Raw genomic sequence first — 16,922 nt, forward strand, 5'->3', positions numbered from 1 at the left:
CTGACTTAAATCTTAGAATTCTGACTTAAATCTCAGAATTCTGACTTTAATCTCAAAATTCTGACTTAAATCTCAGAATTCCGACTTTAATCTCAGAATTCTGACTTTAATCTTAGAATTCCGACTTTAATATCAGAATTCTGACTTTAATCTGAGAATTGTGGATCCTAATGTAGATGGGCTCCATGAAGGCAGAGACGTGGAGCTCTCAGCTTCACTGATAAAGATGTGAGTTGTTAAAGAGGAACAGGAACACATTGGTGGAGACTTTTTCTGTCCCTGAGGGTCCCTGCTGATGCTATTTGATTAATGGAGGAGCAGTAGGTGATTAAAACCAGAGAGCTAGTCTCTAAAACAGACATGGCTACGGCTTGATGCCAGACATCCCAAGTCTCCAGGCACTTCCGGGAGTCTCCCTGATATCGATAGTTGTTCGCTGATGCCCGCAAGTTGGATAAATTATCCTGGATTTTAGACTATGGGAGGGGATATTTTTTAATGCGAGTGAGAACGATCAGGCAGTACAATAATTCATGCATCATGTGCGGATTAGAACTACTGAGATTGCACAGACAACAATAGAGAGCGGGGTGTGGGGAGGAGGTTCCTGGTGAAACCTGTGCAGCGTTTCTGTCCAAAGTAATGCTCTGATCAACCAGCGTTCCAGGCGACTGGTTGATCAGAGAGCTGATTGAATCAGTCTGATAAGTTTCTCTGGTTCCTCTCTGGCAGTCACCTAGTTACCACTCAAAGCTGTGCATCCTGGGAAACGGCAGAGGTTCAATCCTCGAGTAAAAAAACAAAATATTTGACTAATTTTACAGCAGAATATACTAAAGTATAATGAAAGGGAGGAGGAACAGTGGCGGATCTAGACCAAATGTACCAGGGGGGCAGGAGGGGGCCAGCGTGATTTCATTGGGGCCCAGAAAAGCATGAAATAAAAAAAAGGGCAAGAGATTTAAATATATTAAGAGAGCTGCATGAAGTGAAATGTATTTTCAATTAGGTTCAATAAAAATTCTATTTCTTATGAGGTCAATGTACATTTATAATTTAGGAATTTTACATATTTTTGGCTTAATTTAAGTTAAAACTACTGTTTTCTATAAATTTGAATTAGAACTCAAGAAAAACTGTTAAATTAATCTGTAAAAATTGGAGCATTTTTTAATTTGTTGACTTCAAGATTGAAAGTATTGAAATTAGTTTTTGGAACTTGGGATGTCTGTGATGCTAACACGTCTGTTAGCTGTTTGAATTCAGTCAGAATTCTGACTTTTTTCTCATACTGAAATAAAATGTAAAAGAGTTAACTCTTTCTTTATTCTTTCAGTGGCCCTAATCCTCTTCCGTAATCTTCAGCTGGTGGCACCATTTCATGTTTTTAAATATAGATCTAACAACAAATCCTGAAGGTTTTAAACACGTCTGTGCCTGAAAATGTCCCTAAAGGAACCAGGAAAGTTCTATGACCTGTAGGACTGAGAATCTTCACCACCTTATAGTCCGGAAAATAAGGTAACTGTATTTTTAGGGGGTTCCCAATCTGTTGTATTGTTACTTTTGGTATCTGTAATGTTTTAAACAATGAATACCAGTTTAAACTGCACAGATAACGTGTTTATATAAAAATAAAAGATCAGATCATTAATAGCTGCTGATTTTAGACCTTTGTAGGGGTAGACATGATCGGTGGACCAGCTTTACTTCTAAATATGATCAATCTGTCGGCTTGTTGTGGCCATTTATGCTAAATTTTTGTAATTTGTCATTTCTACCAATTTAGTTTTCTTATTTTGGTAGGTAGAATATATTTAAGTTAATTTAAAACCAACATTTGTAATAAATTTTTAATATTTTTAATTGTTTAGATGAAGTTGTTAATTGTTAGACCCTCCAATTAACTAGAAGTATTAAGAACAAACCGAAGGAAGTAAAATTATTTTTTGAACACTTTTTAGAGCTTCAAACATTATATTAACATTATTTTTCATTTCTACTAATTTGCAAGTATTTTTAATAATTGTCTTTGCTTTTACAATAAACAAGTCAAGTTGGAAATGCGTACAAATCCAAAAACCACCAGTTAAAACCCACAGCCTTTGCTGGAAAGGTTGGTATTTTTTGGAACAGAAGGCTGAGGCACAGCTAATGGATCAGTGCATCCGTCATTTTTAGATTTATTTCCCTCGTTATTATATAGGAAGCTATAATCCTTTGTTTCACCATTTTCTAGAAATGTCAGCTTCCTTTAGAAGAAAATGTAATCCTTTTTGTAAAACGGATGTTTTCCCATCTCATATAAGAAATTGACCCAATATCATCCAAAAAATAAATATAGGAATAAAATTAGCCGGCATCTAAAATCTGTAATATAAGTTTATATAACTGACTGTTAACAATGAATGGGTCAGATGTTTTTATATCTATTGTTGATTATTGAGCAAAATCATTTCCTGAAGCATTTTCTAACATTAAACAACAACAAAAGAAATAAAAGTATGATGATTTATGACAATATCGTATCGGAAATTAACATTTTGTATTGAGACATTCCTAAAAAAATATAAATGTGTTTTTTCTTTAACATGGAAAAAAAAAAAACTTTCTTTAGTAGCTCAGAATCAAAAATTAATTCCACATTTGAGGCACGAAGGAAGGTGGACTTAGCTGGACTGGATAGTTCTGCTGCTATAGGCTTAGACTGCTGGAGGACATAGGGACCCCTTTTTCATCATTCTGCTTCATTCTATCTCTATTCTCCCACTCTGCAGAATCTGTTAGTTCAATCTGGAGAGAAACATCAGCTGTGCTGCTGCCATCAACACCTTTGTTTCTAGATGTTGGAGCTTGGCCTGTTTTCCAGTGTAGTCCTGTTTCTCTGACTGTGACTAACTGGATGTGCTCTCTTCATCCTCTGACATGGGAGCTGGCTCGGAGCTCGTCTGCCTGGCTGTGTGTTTCCTGGATGGGGCCGCCTGTGGAGCTGGTTGACAGTTGCCTTTTGTATCTATGCTTCTTTTTCTACGTCTGCTTCTGTCTCCTTGAACCCCAGTGGGCCTCAGCAGGTGGCCGCTCACACTGAGCCTGGTTCTGCTGGAGGTTTCTTCCTGTTCAAAGGGAGTTTTTCCTCTCCACTGTCGCTACAAGCATTCTCAGTTTTAGGGATGGCAATCAGCTGGTTTTCCTTAGATAGAAAACTTTGAATCAATCCGACTGGATGATCTGGTGAATTGGTGCTATAGAAATAAACTGAACTGAATAGAAAATGATCACGATATGTGCAGACGATTTATCTGGGGCAGATTTTTCAAACTTATTGTTGTTTTTCTTTTCTTGTTCTTGCTTTTTCTTTCTTTCTCAATTTACATGGTAAAAATGACACTGATAAATGTCACACAGGTCTCAATTAAACATACAAAAAAAACAACAACTAAATATTAATATGATATGATTAAAAACAAAAACACTTTTTCCCCATTTTTTCCTCCTGTTTTCTATCATAACTACAAATTTTTGCAGGTTTACTTACAGTAGAGGATCTCATAGTCGCCTGAATTCGACACGATGTAGCCGCCATCTTTAGACCAGTCAAGGTGAGTGATGAAGCTGGAGTGCCCCTAGCAAGAGAAGGAAGGCAGATATGATGATGGAACATTTTAATCTTCATTATCATTTTTCTAAGCGGCTTATCTGCCTCTAAATGAAAAGCTACAGTGATCTTTAACATAGAGATGTTACATTATGAGCAGAATAAAGGGGGGAATCCTGTCTGTCTGACCAGCAGAGGCTTAGTGACACCTTCCACTGGCAGTACCCAGCATTTTAATGGAAAGTTGAGTGGAAGAAAAAAGTCTAGAGGATGTAGCAGGTAAAGAAAAATGCAAACTAGAGAGGATGGTGACGCAGAGACAATGCAAGAGTTTTGGTTGGGATTCTAGAAGCTTCAGGAACTTCGACACAGATGGATCCAGTGCACAGTCGCTTCCTTGTTTTGACCAATCCAGAAGCATCTTACCTGGACTGGAGTGGCACTCGGTGCTCCAGCTCTTCTTAAGAGATGGAAGTAAATGTTTCTCCTTTCTATTTATCAAACTCAGGGGTTCTGAACATCCGGCCCTTTGGACCAGAGGTTGATGATAGAGAACCGCTTCCTGTTTTTAACCGTAGATCTATTAAAAAATCCTGAAGGTTTTTCGTCGTTTCATTCAACAGCTCTTCTGAATTTGAGTAAGAAAATTACCCTAAATGCATTGGTGGCTGGCCAACAGAGGGCGCCAGGGCGCCGCCCCACCCACCCAATGACCCTGATTAAAACATAACAAATGTATTTTTTATAATTAAATTTTAAATTAACATTATTAATATGTATTTTTTAGATGGGCAAGATACAAATTTAATCTTTAATGACTAGTAAAGCATCATTCTATTTTTGGTCGGATTGGTGACGTATTTGACTCGTTAAAAGTTGTTCATGTGCAGCAGATCCTCTGCAATACAATCGTATAGCAGAGCCTAAGGTGACAGGAAGTTTATTTGCTCCCCACCTCCCGCCACAGCGCAGACGTGTTACGGGTGATTGACAGGTCGAATATGGGAGTTGGAGAGGTATTGCAGAGAGAGAGAGAGAAATGGAGCAAGAACCATCTTTTTCCAGAACCTGGTTTAGCTACGAGGCTTGGCTAACTGCATGCAGCGAGGCTAACTGCGTGCAGCGAGGCTAACTGTATGCAGCGAGGCTAACTGCGTGCAACGAGGCTAACTGTATGCAGCGAGGCTAACTGCGTGCAACGAGGCTAACTGTATGCAGCGAGGCTAACTGCATGCAGGGAGGCTAACTGTATGCAGCGAGGCTAACTGCATGCAGGGAGGCTAACTGTATGCAGCGAGGCTAACTGCGTAAAGCGAGGCTAACTGCATGCAACGAGGCTAACTGTATGCAGCGAGGCTAACTCCATGCAGGGAGGCTAACTGCGTAAAGCGAGGCTAACTGCATGAAACGAGGCTAACTGTATGCAGCGAGGCTAACTGCATGCAGGGAGGCTAACTGTATGCAGCGAGGCTAACTGCGTAAAGCGAGGCTAACTGCATGAAACGAGGCTAACTGTATGCAGCGAGGCTAACTGCATGCAGCGAGGCTAACTGTATGCAGCGAGGCTAACTGCATGCAGCGAGGCTAAGTCTATGCAGCAGGGCTAACTGCATGCAGCGAGGCTAACTGCATGCAGCGAGGCTAACTGCATGCAGCGAGGCTAAGTCTATGCAGCAGGGCTAACTGCATGCAGCGAGGCTAACTGCATGCAGCGAGGCTAACTGCATGCAGCGAGGCTAACTGCATGCAGCGAGGCTAACTCTATGCAGCGAGGCTAACTACATGCAGCGAGGCTAAGGCTTTATCCTGCTTCTCTGCCTCCTTTTTCAAACATCAGGATCTGATCCAGCCTGGATAAAGACAGCTAGGACTGATTTAAAGCACTTTATAGAAAAGGCAAAGGAGAACGAACAATCTGGGATTCACATGGAAAATTATAAAATATAGTCTTTTTTTTCTAGATGTTTGTTAATTTGCATAGTTGCTCCTAAATAAACACATTCTCATAAAATAGTTTTGAAATATTCCAAAAATATAAAGCTAACTAACAGCTTCTCAATTATTAAACTGGTTCATTAGTTTTTAGTTTGTGACACAATATTGGACCATGAAGAACACAGATTTACCTTGAAAAAGCAACAGAAGGGCAAGATCTATGGACAAAATGTAAACCTGTACATGAAATTATGTTTTGTTTTTATAAAGTGTTTTTTATCATGCTATCTGTTGTTATAAATATACTGGTTTGATAACTTATTATATGTTTGATTAGTTTTTGGTATAAATATATTTTGAAAAATCTCCACCAGCCGCCGCTGCCTAAATGTACCACTCATGTTTTTGTGAAGGGTGCACCGCTTGGAGATTTTCTTCCCCGATCATCGATCTGTAAAAAGACTGAGATGCAGATTCCCATTTTGACCGATTCCGATTTCTTCTCATTTCATTTGTTTAAGATCACAAAAAAATTCAATGTTTCAACCTTAATTTGTTTAAAATAAGATAAAGTAATTATACCCTTAATGTACTCCAAAAAAAAAAAAAAACAATGGATAGGATCTGTTTCCCATCCAAGTATTGGCCAATTACGATCCTCAAAATCCAGGAAATCGAGGCCGATCGATTCGCCGCCCAATTGATCAGCCGGAGGATCAATCCGTGCATCCTTATTTTTATTTTATTTTTTTTTTTTTACATCCATTTCATCATAAAGTTGTAAAAAATTATCCTTTTTGTTTTTTTTTTTACAGCACTTTTCAACTTCTCATAGAAAGAAACATATCCATCCTTCTTTGTTTTTGCCATTTTTTTTTTGCACAAAAAAAAATATTGGTTCTTTAAAATTCGTCTTTTATCCAAGAAGTCAAATAACATTTAAATGAAACTTATTAGAGTCACAAATGGGAATATTTAGAGGCTAACTTTCTTTTATTAATAAAAGAAAAAAAACAACATCAATCAAAATCACATTTTGTAGTTTGAAGATAAGAACTTTTAGTTTGAAAAATAGTTTTGAACAATTTTTACAGCTCTAATTTACCTACATACAGTTAAAACAAGTATTTATAGTTTCATGTCTTTTTTTTAAATCAAATAACAGGGATGGATTGAAGGTGTTTTGTGATCTTACTGCAACTATTATGAAAAAAAGCTAAGCAAAAATAAAGATATGGATCAAAATGTTTTTTTTTTCTCCTCCAGATTCAAATCCTTTATTCTTATATATAAAAAAACCATCCTTTTGGTTAAAAAAAAACATTTTCAGGACAAACTTTATGGCTTCAAAGTAGCTCCATACATTTAAAACTAATATTAATTCTTTTGGGTTTTGTTTAGACCCTTTTTTCTTAATAAAATTAAACTAAAACATTAAGTTATTTATAATCTCATTACAACTATTATGTAAAGAAAATCACTATTAGACTCAAAACAAGATATTTTTTTTTTTTTTCAAATATTGTCTTTTCAGTTCTAATTTTTTTGCCGGTAGAAAATGTTTCAATAAATGTTTGTGGCTCGATGCAATTTAAACAAAAATGTACTGTATTAAGATTTTTAAATTTGAATAAAACTTAAACATTGTAATGATGTGATCATGAAAAAACAAAATCACATGTATGAAATCTGCAATGGCTGCAGAAACATGAATGGCACCTTAAGGGTTGTTTTCCTGCAGAAATTAAGAGCATTTATTCAATAAAAATGTTTGAAACCTGCAGGATTTCATAGAATATTTATGTTTTAAAACATTAATTGTTTTTGTTTCATTTCTAGCCATACATAAGAGGCTCTATGGAAGGCCAACACAGCCAAAAGTTGCATGAGGAACAGATGATCTATGGGCTGTTATCAAGAGGAAGGTAAAACCAGAACCTTTGTCTGATTGCCCTCCTGCAGCTCTGCAGTAATTCATGCTAAAGAAGCCTAACCCAGAGTACTGAGTATACGTATTGTGCAGTACCAGGAAGTACTCTCAAGTAGGCCCAGGTTTCCAAATTTAAAAAAGGAAACAAGCAGAGAAATGTAGCTCATAACCAACAATCCCCCCCAGTGACTCACATTACACCTCCCGAAGCGACTGTAGCGGCGGCCGCTCTCCGTCACATTGTAGATGTAGATGAAGTTGTCATGAGAGCCGACGGCTAAAAAGCGACCATCTGGAGAGACAAGAAGCCATTTATACAGTTAAAGGGAGATTCCAACCTTTTCCTCTACATCTACGACCCCAACAACCGTTCTTAGACTCTAAACGCAGAACTAAACTAAAACACCTGAACAGGTCGCACTATTTCACAGGTCAAGGATTTTTACCTTCTAATTTGTTTTGACTGAACAGGGATTTATAAAAACTCCTGTTAAGGTTTTTATCTGTACTGTTAGTTTAAGATGAACATGAGCTCATAGCTGCCATCTTGTTTTCTATGGAAGTAAATTTGTGTCGCTGGGATTTGAATTAAAAATGCTACTGAAATTTAAATGTTGTATGTTTGTACTTACTGTTTCAGTGTTAAAATATATCCAGAACACATTTTTGACCTAAAAAAAAATCCTTGTCATTATTCCTACACAGTTGAAATTTCATGTTATTTTCTCTTCAAGCTAAAAATTCACATTACTATTTCAAAGTGATTACATTTTCAATACTTATTTTTCAGTGTTAAAAAAATCTGCATGTAAAAAAATTCAACCTTTCAAAATTCAAACTCAATATTTTCAGCCTCCTGAGATTCAACTGGCTCTATTTCACCGTCTTAAATTCGGCGTCTAAATTCACTGTAAAAAGGGAAGGGTTACTACAGGTCACAGACATTAGCAATGGATTGTGGCGTCCAACGCCCAGCCAATCCTGTTACATTTTCTTAGTCACGTGACGTGACGCTGGTGGCGCTCATACTGTAGGTAAACCAGCATCACGGAGCCGGTCATGCTAGCTAACGCTAACTCAATGGTGAGTTTATTACCTTCATTTTTCTGTAGTTGAGTTAGCGTTAGCTTGCATGACCCTTTATCAGAGTCAGGTCATGTTTCTGTGGAGGGCTAAACAGGATAAAATCAAATAAATAAATGTCCCATCAAATTATAAATGTACCATTTATTTGAATGGTATAAACTGTTAAACAATGAAATTAACCATTAAATACAATACAATTTGAATTTGTATTTTTTTTTATTTTCATGCCTTATATGCTATTATACTATTAAAAAAAAAACTTGATATCAGTCAAAATGTTATTTTTTTTCTCCAGATTCAAATCTTTTATATTCAGTTTTTAAATAATTAGTTTTAGGTTTTTTGTTTTTTAAAGTCTAAATAACTTTTTTGTTTCATCTTTTTTTTTTACACTAAATATCTAAAAGTCATAAAAATGTAAAGATAATTTTAATTATTTGTATTTATTTATTTTGGTGGCCTTCGTGCTATTATGGAAGAAAAAAAACAATATCGGTCAAAATGTTTTTTTGTTCCTCCATATTTGAATCTTTTTATTTATTAATTTTTTTAAATCAATTGTTTTTAAATGTCTAAATAATTTTTCAGCTTATTTGTTTTTTCTACACTAAATGTCATAAAAAGTTAAAGATAGTTTTATTTATTTCTATTTATTTATTTTCGTGGTTTCCATGCTATCATCCTAGACTCATAAAATGATGTTTCCATGGAGACGACTGCTTGACAATTTCTTCCCACATCGCTGTGACTGTAAGGTCAACATTTGGATGAAAAATGTGGAAATAATAATTTAATAATTAGCATTTTGTTTCCCACAAACATCGGGCCACTAACTCCAGCCTCAACATCGTTTGGCTTTAGATAAAAGTTCCAGAGAGAGCTCCATGTGGTCCAGTGAGGCGAAGGCTCACCATTAGCCCCGCCCACTAACATACACCAGATAACTCTCTCTAATGAGATTATTGGAGATATTTCAGACCAAAGGAGAGACATAGATGCTGAAGTTTCTCACCCGGTTTGTGATAATCAGGTTCCAAAAGTTACTTTCACATTTTCCAGCTAACTGTTGACCTCATAGCTAAACTAGAAGGAAGACGTTTTGTCTTGTCGTCTAAAGCAGCCAATCAGATGTCAGGGTCTCTACAGGAGCTGCCTTGTTCCCGCCCACTGGACTTGAAGGCTCAAGTTGGGAGGGGGCAGATAATTATTTTATGTTTATTCAATAAATAAATGGTACAATAATTTTTTTTTCTTCGTCTTTAATGTACATGTACTCATTTTATGTTATTTTAAATAATTTATTTTATTTTGTTCCCTCTAACCCTCCATAATTTTACATCTACTGATTTAATTATATACATATATAAATGCAAATTTTGAATTTTACTGTTCATTTACATGTATTCATTTCATGTTTTTTAATTATTCATTTTATTTTATTGTTAATTTATATCTATTTATTTCATGTTATTTTAAATGATTTATTTTATTTTGTTCCCTCTAACCCTCCATAATTTTACATGTACTGATTTCCTTATATACATATATAATTGCTATTATTTTATTTTATTGTTCATTTACATGTATTCATTTAATGTTTTTTAATTATTCATTTTATTTTTCTATTTTAACATTTAATGTATTTAATCATGCATGCATAAATGTTTATTTTTTTAATTTCATTGTTCATTTACATTTATTTATTTCATGTTCTTTTAAAATATCTATTTTGTTCTCTTTAACCTTCCATATTTTAACATTTAATGTATTCAATCATACATGTATAAATGTTTATTTTTAATTCAATTGTTCAGTTTTATTTATTTATTTCATGATAGATTTATTGATTGATTTTGTCTGCATTAACCCTCCATATTTTACAGTGGTGAGACTTTGGCTTTACCACTGAAAATTAATTATTAATGAAAAAATTAAATAAAAATTAATTCTAAATCTGGAAGGGCAGCAATTGAAGGAGGCCTTCTAGTTTGATGATGTTTGGATAAAGTAGAATAACTGTTTACAGAATAAAATACACCAAAATAATCAATGCCTGTAGAGGTTTGACAGGTAAAATAACTATTAATGATCTATGAAACACAGCGGTATTAATTAAACACTGTAAAAACCAGACATGACGTCTACAGTGCGACACGTGCTTTACCTGGAGAATATCTCATGACTGACAGCTGTTCGTTTCCATCTGTGGATTCAAAAATCTCCTCCTGGGTCATCAAGTCGAGGACGAGCCACCTGCAGAGTTACAGAGTGAAGCAGAACATCAAGTGACCGGAGCTTATTTAAGCTAAAATCACCTGGAAGCGGTTTCCATGCACGTAATCCAAACTGCAGGCAGCAGGATAATAAAAGCCAACATATTCTGCCGGCAGGTTTCTACATTTGAAGTTAATTTAGGCGTTAATAAACTGTTTCAGAGGAGTGATCATAGCGCTCTGCATCAGCAGTGCTGCATCTGACTCCCTGCCAGCTCCCAGATCAGCTTCTCTCATTGGTTGATGCGGCACAAGAATATCATTTTAAAATTTCCTTTGGATCTTTGCATTCTGTTCCTTTGATTATGAGACAAGTTGCTGAGTTTCTTTCTTTTTCCAGATAAAGAGTTCCTTCTGTTCCTTCTTCACAACAATCCATTCTTCCAGCTTATTTTTCAACTTTTGGAGTTTAACTCCCTTGATATTTATTTATTTTTCACACGCAGAATGTCTACTGAAGCGATTACAGCTTGCAGGGAGTGTCTGTCTCCCCCAAAAAACTGCTGGAACAGCTTTTCTGTTTAGTTGATGCTCCGGTGTCCGGCGCTTAAAGTTCAATTTTTCCGAACTCCAGCTTCGAACGCTCAGACGCTCAGATGTAAATCATTCGTTTTGACGCCTAAATCAGACCCGGATGTGAACGCAGCCATAGGGCAAGTTAGCGTTTTGAACCCCCTCCTTACTGGAAATTAGGTTGAAAAAAGGAGTTAACGAGTCAAGACAAAAAGGTAAAAAGCTAATTAAAAACAAAGGTTCAAAAGTTAATAAGCCTAGTTAACAATTCTATTTAGGTTTATAAACCGAAACTTGTAAGTGCCAGTATCAGCATTAATGCCTCTAAGGTTATGTTGTATGGAAGATAAAAAGTGCCAAAATTAAATAAATAAATACAGCATTAAATAAATAATTTAATGTGTCAATAATTAATTAAATGTGGAATTAAATAAATAAATGTGTAATTCATTAATTAAAACCACGTCACTAATATAAAGTGCCACAATTAAATATATAAATACAGCAATAAACAATTCATTAAATGTGTAATTCATTAAATAAATAAGGAATTAAATATATAAATGTGTCATTAATTTAATAAAATACGTCTTCATTTTATTAAAAATATATATATAATTATTTCAGTGTGCATTTAATTATTTCATGGTCCTGTGTCGCAGTGCATCGAAAGCATTAAAACAATCTGTCAAACTCACCCATCAAAGTTAGGGGGCGGGGTTAACGCGAATCGAGTCTCTGTAATCGATTTGCTTCGCCTTAATGTGCAGGGTGACCAATCAGGTGTTAGGTAACCGCCCCCTAACTTTGATGGGTGAGTTTGACAGATTCTTTTAATGGTTTCGATGCACTGCGACACAGGACCATGAAATAATTAAATGCACACTGAAATAATTATATATATATTTTTTTTATAAAATGAAGACGTATTTTATTAAATTAATGACACATTTATATATTTAATTCCTTATTTTTTAAATGAATTAAACATTTAATTAATTGTTCATCGCTGTATTTATTTATTTTATTGTGGCACTTTATATTAGTGACGTGGTTTTAATTAATGAATGACACATTTATTTATTTAATTCCACATTTAATTGATTATTGACACATTTAATTATTTATTTAATGCTGTATTTATTTATTTAATTTTGGCACTTTTTATCCTCCATAATGTTGTACCAAATAAAATAAAATGTGTTTCTTTCACTCTGAGTGTTTTTCATGAATTTCTTATAAAAGCACTTTTGTTATTTTTTTTCCTAATATATTCGGGCAAGTTGTTTTTTATTACATTGACATTCATTTTTGCCATCAAATATCCATATTTTGTTTAATGTTACTAAGGTAATAAGGTCTTGTCCTGGATTCCAATAACAATATCAGCTTGAAATTTGGATTTGTAAACTATTTCACATATGATGCATTTGTGCTGTTTTACCTTCCTGTACTGAGTCCAACAGACACAACAGATCCACTGGGGCAGAAATCCGCACACAATCCATATTCCTGTAGGAGACAAACATCCATCTGTCCAAACCTCCTGGAAATAATACAACTTCTCCCTAAATTTAAAGAAGACGTCTTTAAAGTTCTCTAGAAAGCAGCTAAATCCACAATCTGAACATTTTCCTATTAGTCTACAGATTCAATCACAGGAGGAAGGATTTAATTCTATTTCTCTTAGGACTTTATCTCAGGTTTATAAAGACTGAGATCAGTTACCGTATTTCTCGGACTATACGTCGCTCCGAAGTTTAAGTCGCATCGGCCAAAAAATGCATTATGAAGACGAAAAAACATAACGGTTCGCAGGGGACTAAAAGTGGCACCTTTTTGAAAGGTTATTGTATCCATGGAAACCGTGTTCTGAAAAGTGGCATGTGACAGGCTACTGGTCGAAGAAAGCGTTGTTTTATTTCATGAACGCCTACTCTGCATCCAAACTGTCGTTCAGCTGCCCGATTTTGAAATTCTTTTGGGCGGAATATTTCTATTCAGTCGTCATTGTTGTAATGCTAATTTTTTTTTGTGGTAAGTTGTAACGTTTTTTCTTTCAGTGGTATTAATAGAATACATGTCGCGTGCAAAGCTACACAGCGCCCGCTCGTGGTGAAAAAAGAAAGTGTATATGTCGCACCAGTGTATAAGTCGCATGGCCAGCCAAACCATGAAAAAAAGTGCAAATTATAGTCCGAAAAATACGGTAATAATGCTGTTACTAACGTCCAAAGAGATCAGACTATTTCCAAAAAGTTGACTTTTAAATACCATTATAAATTAATCTGAAAACCTTCTTGATTGAGAAGTTTTATCAAAGTTCTGATGCATTTTTTTCTAAATATTGAAACATTTCTCTCTATAACGCTTGAAGTATTAGTAAAACTGATCTGCATATTTTAGAAATTGTTGGTTTCAAACATTCTTTTCGTAAAGGAAACCAAACAGAGTTGGATGGTACCTCGAGGGTGATGCACCAGTCCAGGCTGTGCTGCTCTGTGTTCCACAGACACACCTGTCTGTCATGGCTGCAGGTCAGGAAGATGTTCTGAGAGGGGTGGGTGGCCAGACCCCACATCTCGTCTAAATGACCCTGAGAAAGACAGAGGATTATGGATCAATAGAAGCATTTCTATTTATTAGATCTGTTTCTCTTGACATGAAGTTGGAAAAAATATCCTTTTTACACGTTTTTCTATATATGTCAACATCCTAGAGAAATACGACAGAGTATTAGGGCCAGGGTAGAGATTTTTTCCCCCTTCTATTTTGAGAAAGAAGTTGTAACATTACGAGAATAAAGTCGTAAAATTAAGAGATTAGTCATAAAATTAGGAGAACTCATAAAATATTAGAGTACAGTCGTAAGATTACTAGAATAAAGTCGTAACATTACGAGAATAAAGGCGCAACAAGAATAGTCATAAAATTACGAGAATAAAGTCGAAAAATTATGAGAATGAAGTCGTAAAATTACGAGAATAAATTTGCATCGAGAATAGTCATAAAATTACAGGAATGAAGTAGTAACATTGAGAATAAAGTAATAAAATTACAAGAATAAAGTTGTCAAATTACGGGGAAAAAATCGTAAAATTATGAGAATAAAGTTGCAACGAGAATAGTCATAAAAATTGCGAGAAAAAAGTTGTAAAATAATAAGAATAAAGTCGTAAAATTACGAGAATAAAGTCGTAAAAATTACGAGAATAAAGTTGCAACGAGAATAGTAATAAAATTATGAGAATAAAGTCGTAAAATAATAAGAATAAGGTCGTAAAATCAAAGAATAAAGTCGTAAAATTACGAGAACAAAGTCGTAAAATTACAAGAATAAAGTGGTAAAATTTCAAGAATAAAGTCCCAACGAGAATAGTCATAAAATTACGAGAATAAAGGCGTAAGATTATGAGAATAAAGTCGTAAAATTACGAGAATAAAGTTATAACATTACAAGAATAAAATAATAAAATTATGAGAATAAAGTAATAAAATACGAGAATAAAGTCGTAAAATAATAAGAATAAAGTTGTAAAATTACGAGAATAAAGTGGTAAAATTTCAAGAATAAAGTCCCAACGAGAATAGTCATAAAATTACGAGAATAAAGTCGTAAGATTATGAGAATAAAGTCGTAAAATTACGAGAATAAAGTCGTAAAATTATGAGAATACAATCGTAAAATTACAAAAATAAAGTCGTAAAATGACGAGAATAAAGTCGTAAAATGACGAGAATAAAGTGGTAAAATTACGAGAATAAAGTCGTAAAATTATGAAAATAAAGTCGTAAGATTATGAGAATAAAGTCGTAAAATTACGAGAATAAAGTCATAAAATTACAAGAATAAAGTCGTAAAATTACAAGAATAAAGTTGTAACATTACAAGAATAAAATAATAAAATTATGAGAATAAAGTAATAAATTACGAGAATAAAGTCGTAAAATTACGAGAATAAAGTCGTAAGATTATGAGAATAAAGTCGTAAAATTACGAGAATAAAGTCGTAAGATTATGAGAATAAAGTCGTAAAATTACGAGAATAAAGTCATAAAATTACAAGAATAAAGTCGTAAAATTACAAGAATAAAATAATAAAATTATGAGAATAAAGTAATAAATTACGAGAATAAAGTCGTAAAATTACGAGAATAAAGTCGTAAAATTACGAGAATAAAGTTGTAACATTACAAGAATAAAATAATAAAATTATGAGAATAAAGTAATAAATTACGAGAATAAAGTCGTAAAATTACGAGAATAAAGTCGTAAAATTACGAGAATAAAGTTGTAACATTACAAGAATAAAATAATAAAATTACGAGAATAAAGTTGCAACTTTTAGAGAAACAAGTTGCATTTTTTGACTCTTCCAAGAAGCCCTTTCTTCCCTAAAATGAGGAATGTGGAGCATCATGTGGTGGAGCTGGTCTGACATCATCTAATGGGCGGAGCTCCAAGCTTGTTGTTGTTAGATGACTTTTTTCTCGTAATGTTACAAATTTATTCTCGTAATGTCTCGTAACTTTATTTTCAAAATAAAAAATGTAAAAAACCTGTAACCTGGCCCTAATATTCCGTCGCAGAGAAGAAAATGTAAAAAAAAGAAAATGTTTTTTTTCATAGATATCAAAAATGATGTCTACCCAGGAACTCCGAGCATCTGTGGCTCTAAATAAATGTGATTAATATGAACTGTGGGGCTGAAGCCATTAATAATGATGGATCAATTATTAAAATAATCGTCAACTAATTTAGTAATAGATTAATCGTTAACTGGAGTATAGGCTGTAAAACAAGCCTTCGGCTGACAGAGGATCTCACTTAGAGCAGTGATACCAAATACTACAATTAAAGAAAATAATCATAAACACATTGCATTCAAGATTTCAAAAATGTCTCTATCAGAAAGGTTTTAGTTTCACCTGGTTTAATTTTGTAAAATAATTGTTTACATATTTATAGAAATGGCGAAAACACAGTCACATGGTGTTTCATCCACACGCCTTTCAAATTGGGTTTAAAAATTTCTTTTTTTTTTTAGTTTTTATACAACTAGTTGCTCGTTTTTTCCTGACAGTAGGCTGACAGGAAAGGGGGATTAAGGCCTCCGATATGGGTCATAGGCGTTAACCAATGCGCCATCTGCACACCCAAGCTTTAGAATTCCTAAAACAAGTTTCTAAATTATAAAAAAAAAAATACTTTTTGTTTTATAGCTTTGTAAACAAATAAAATGAGATTTAAATTTCAACTGATGTGTGTGACTCTTCGGGAGTAATGCAACAGCAGGTATTCATTTTTAGCCCCGCCCCCTAATGGCTGCCATCATTGGAAACCAGAGGCTCAGACCTGCATGTGTTACATCAGCTGCTCTGTTTTCTTATTTTCTTTTTTTTTATAACTTTATTTTTATTTTAATCATTATTAACAAACAATACATAGAAACTATAATAGACAAAAAGTACAGAACAATCGAAGCAAAAAAAAAAAAAAACAAAAAAAAAAAACAGGGGGAGACTCATATTTTAGTAACTCAAAACACGTGGGGACCATCCATTTCCAAAATTAGTCCGGTATCGTTGA

General features: G+C 34.2%; 1 protein-coding gene across 2 annotated transcripts in view; it reads right to left on the minus strand.

Moving 5' to 3' along the window:
• The window catches only part of eml3 (EMAP like 3), a 135,236-nt gene that overhangs the window by 9,438 nt on the left and 108,876 nt on the right, over positions 1-16,922 (minus strand). For both annotated transcript variants that reach the window (XM_038302526.1, XM_038302527.1), the window contains exons 17-21: positions 13,797-13,928; positions 12,777-12,844; positions 10,711-10,799; positions 7,655-7,752; positions 3,536-3,623 (exon numbers count right to left, since the gene is read on the minus strand). In XM_038302526.1, coding sequence (XP_038158454.1) covers positions 3,536-3,623; positions 7,655-7,752; positions 10,711-10,799; positions 12,777-12,844; positions 13,797-13,928 — 475 coding nt within the window. The remainder of the gene's footprint in view (positions 1-3,535; positions 3,624-7,654; positions 7,753-10,710; positions 10,800-12,776; positions 12,845-13,796; positions 13,929-16,922) is intronic.

This window comes from Cyprinodon tularosa, unplaced genomic scaffold (assembly GCF_016077235.1).
Source record: "Cyprinodon tularosa strain WSP-4 unplaced genomic scaffold, ASM1607723v1 ctg493, whole genome shotgun sequence".
Taxonomy (NCBI): Eukaryota; Metazoa; Chordata; class Actinopteri; order Cyprinodontiformes; family Cyprinodontidae; genus Cyprinodon; species Cyprinodon tularosa.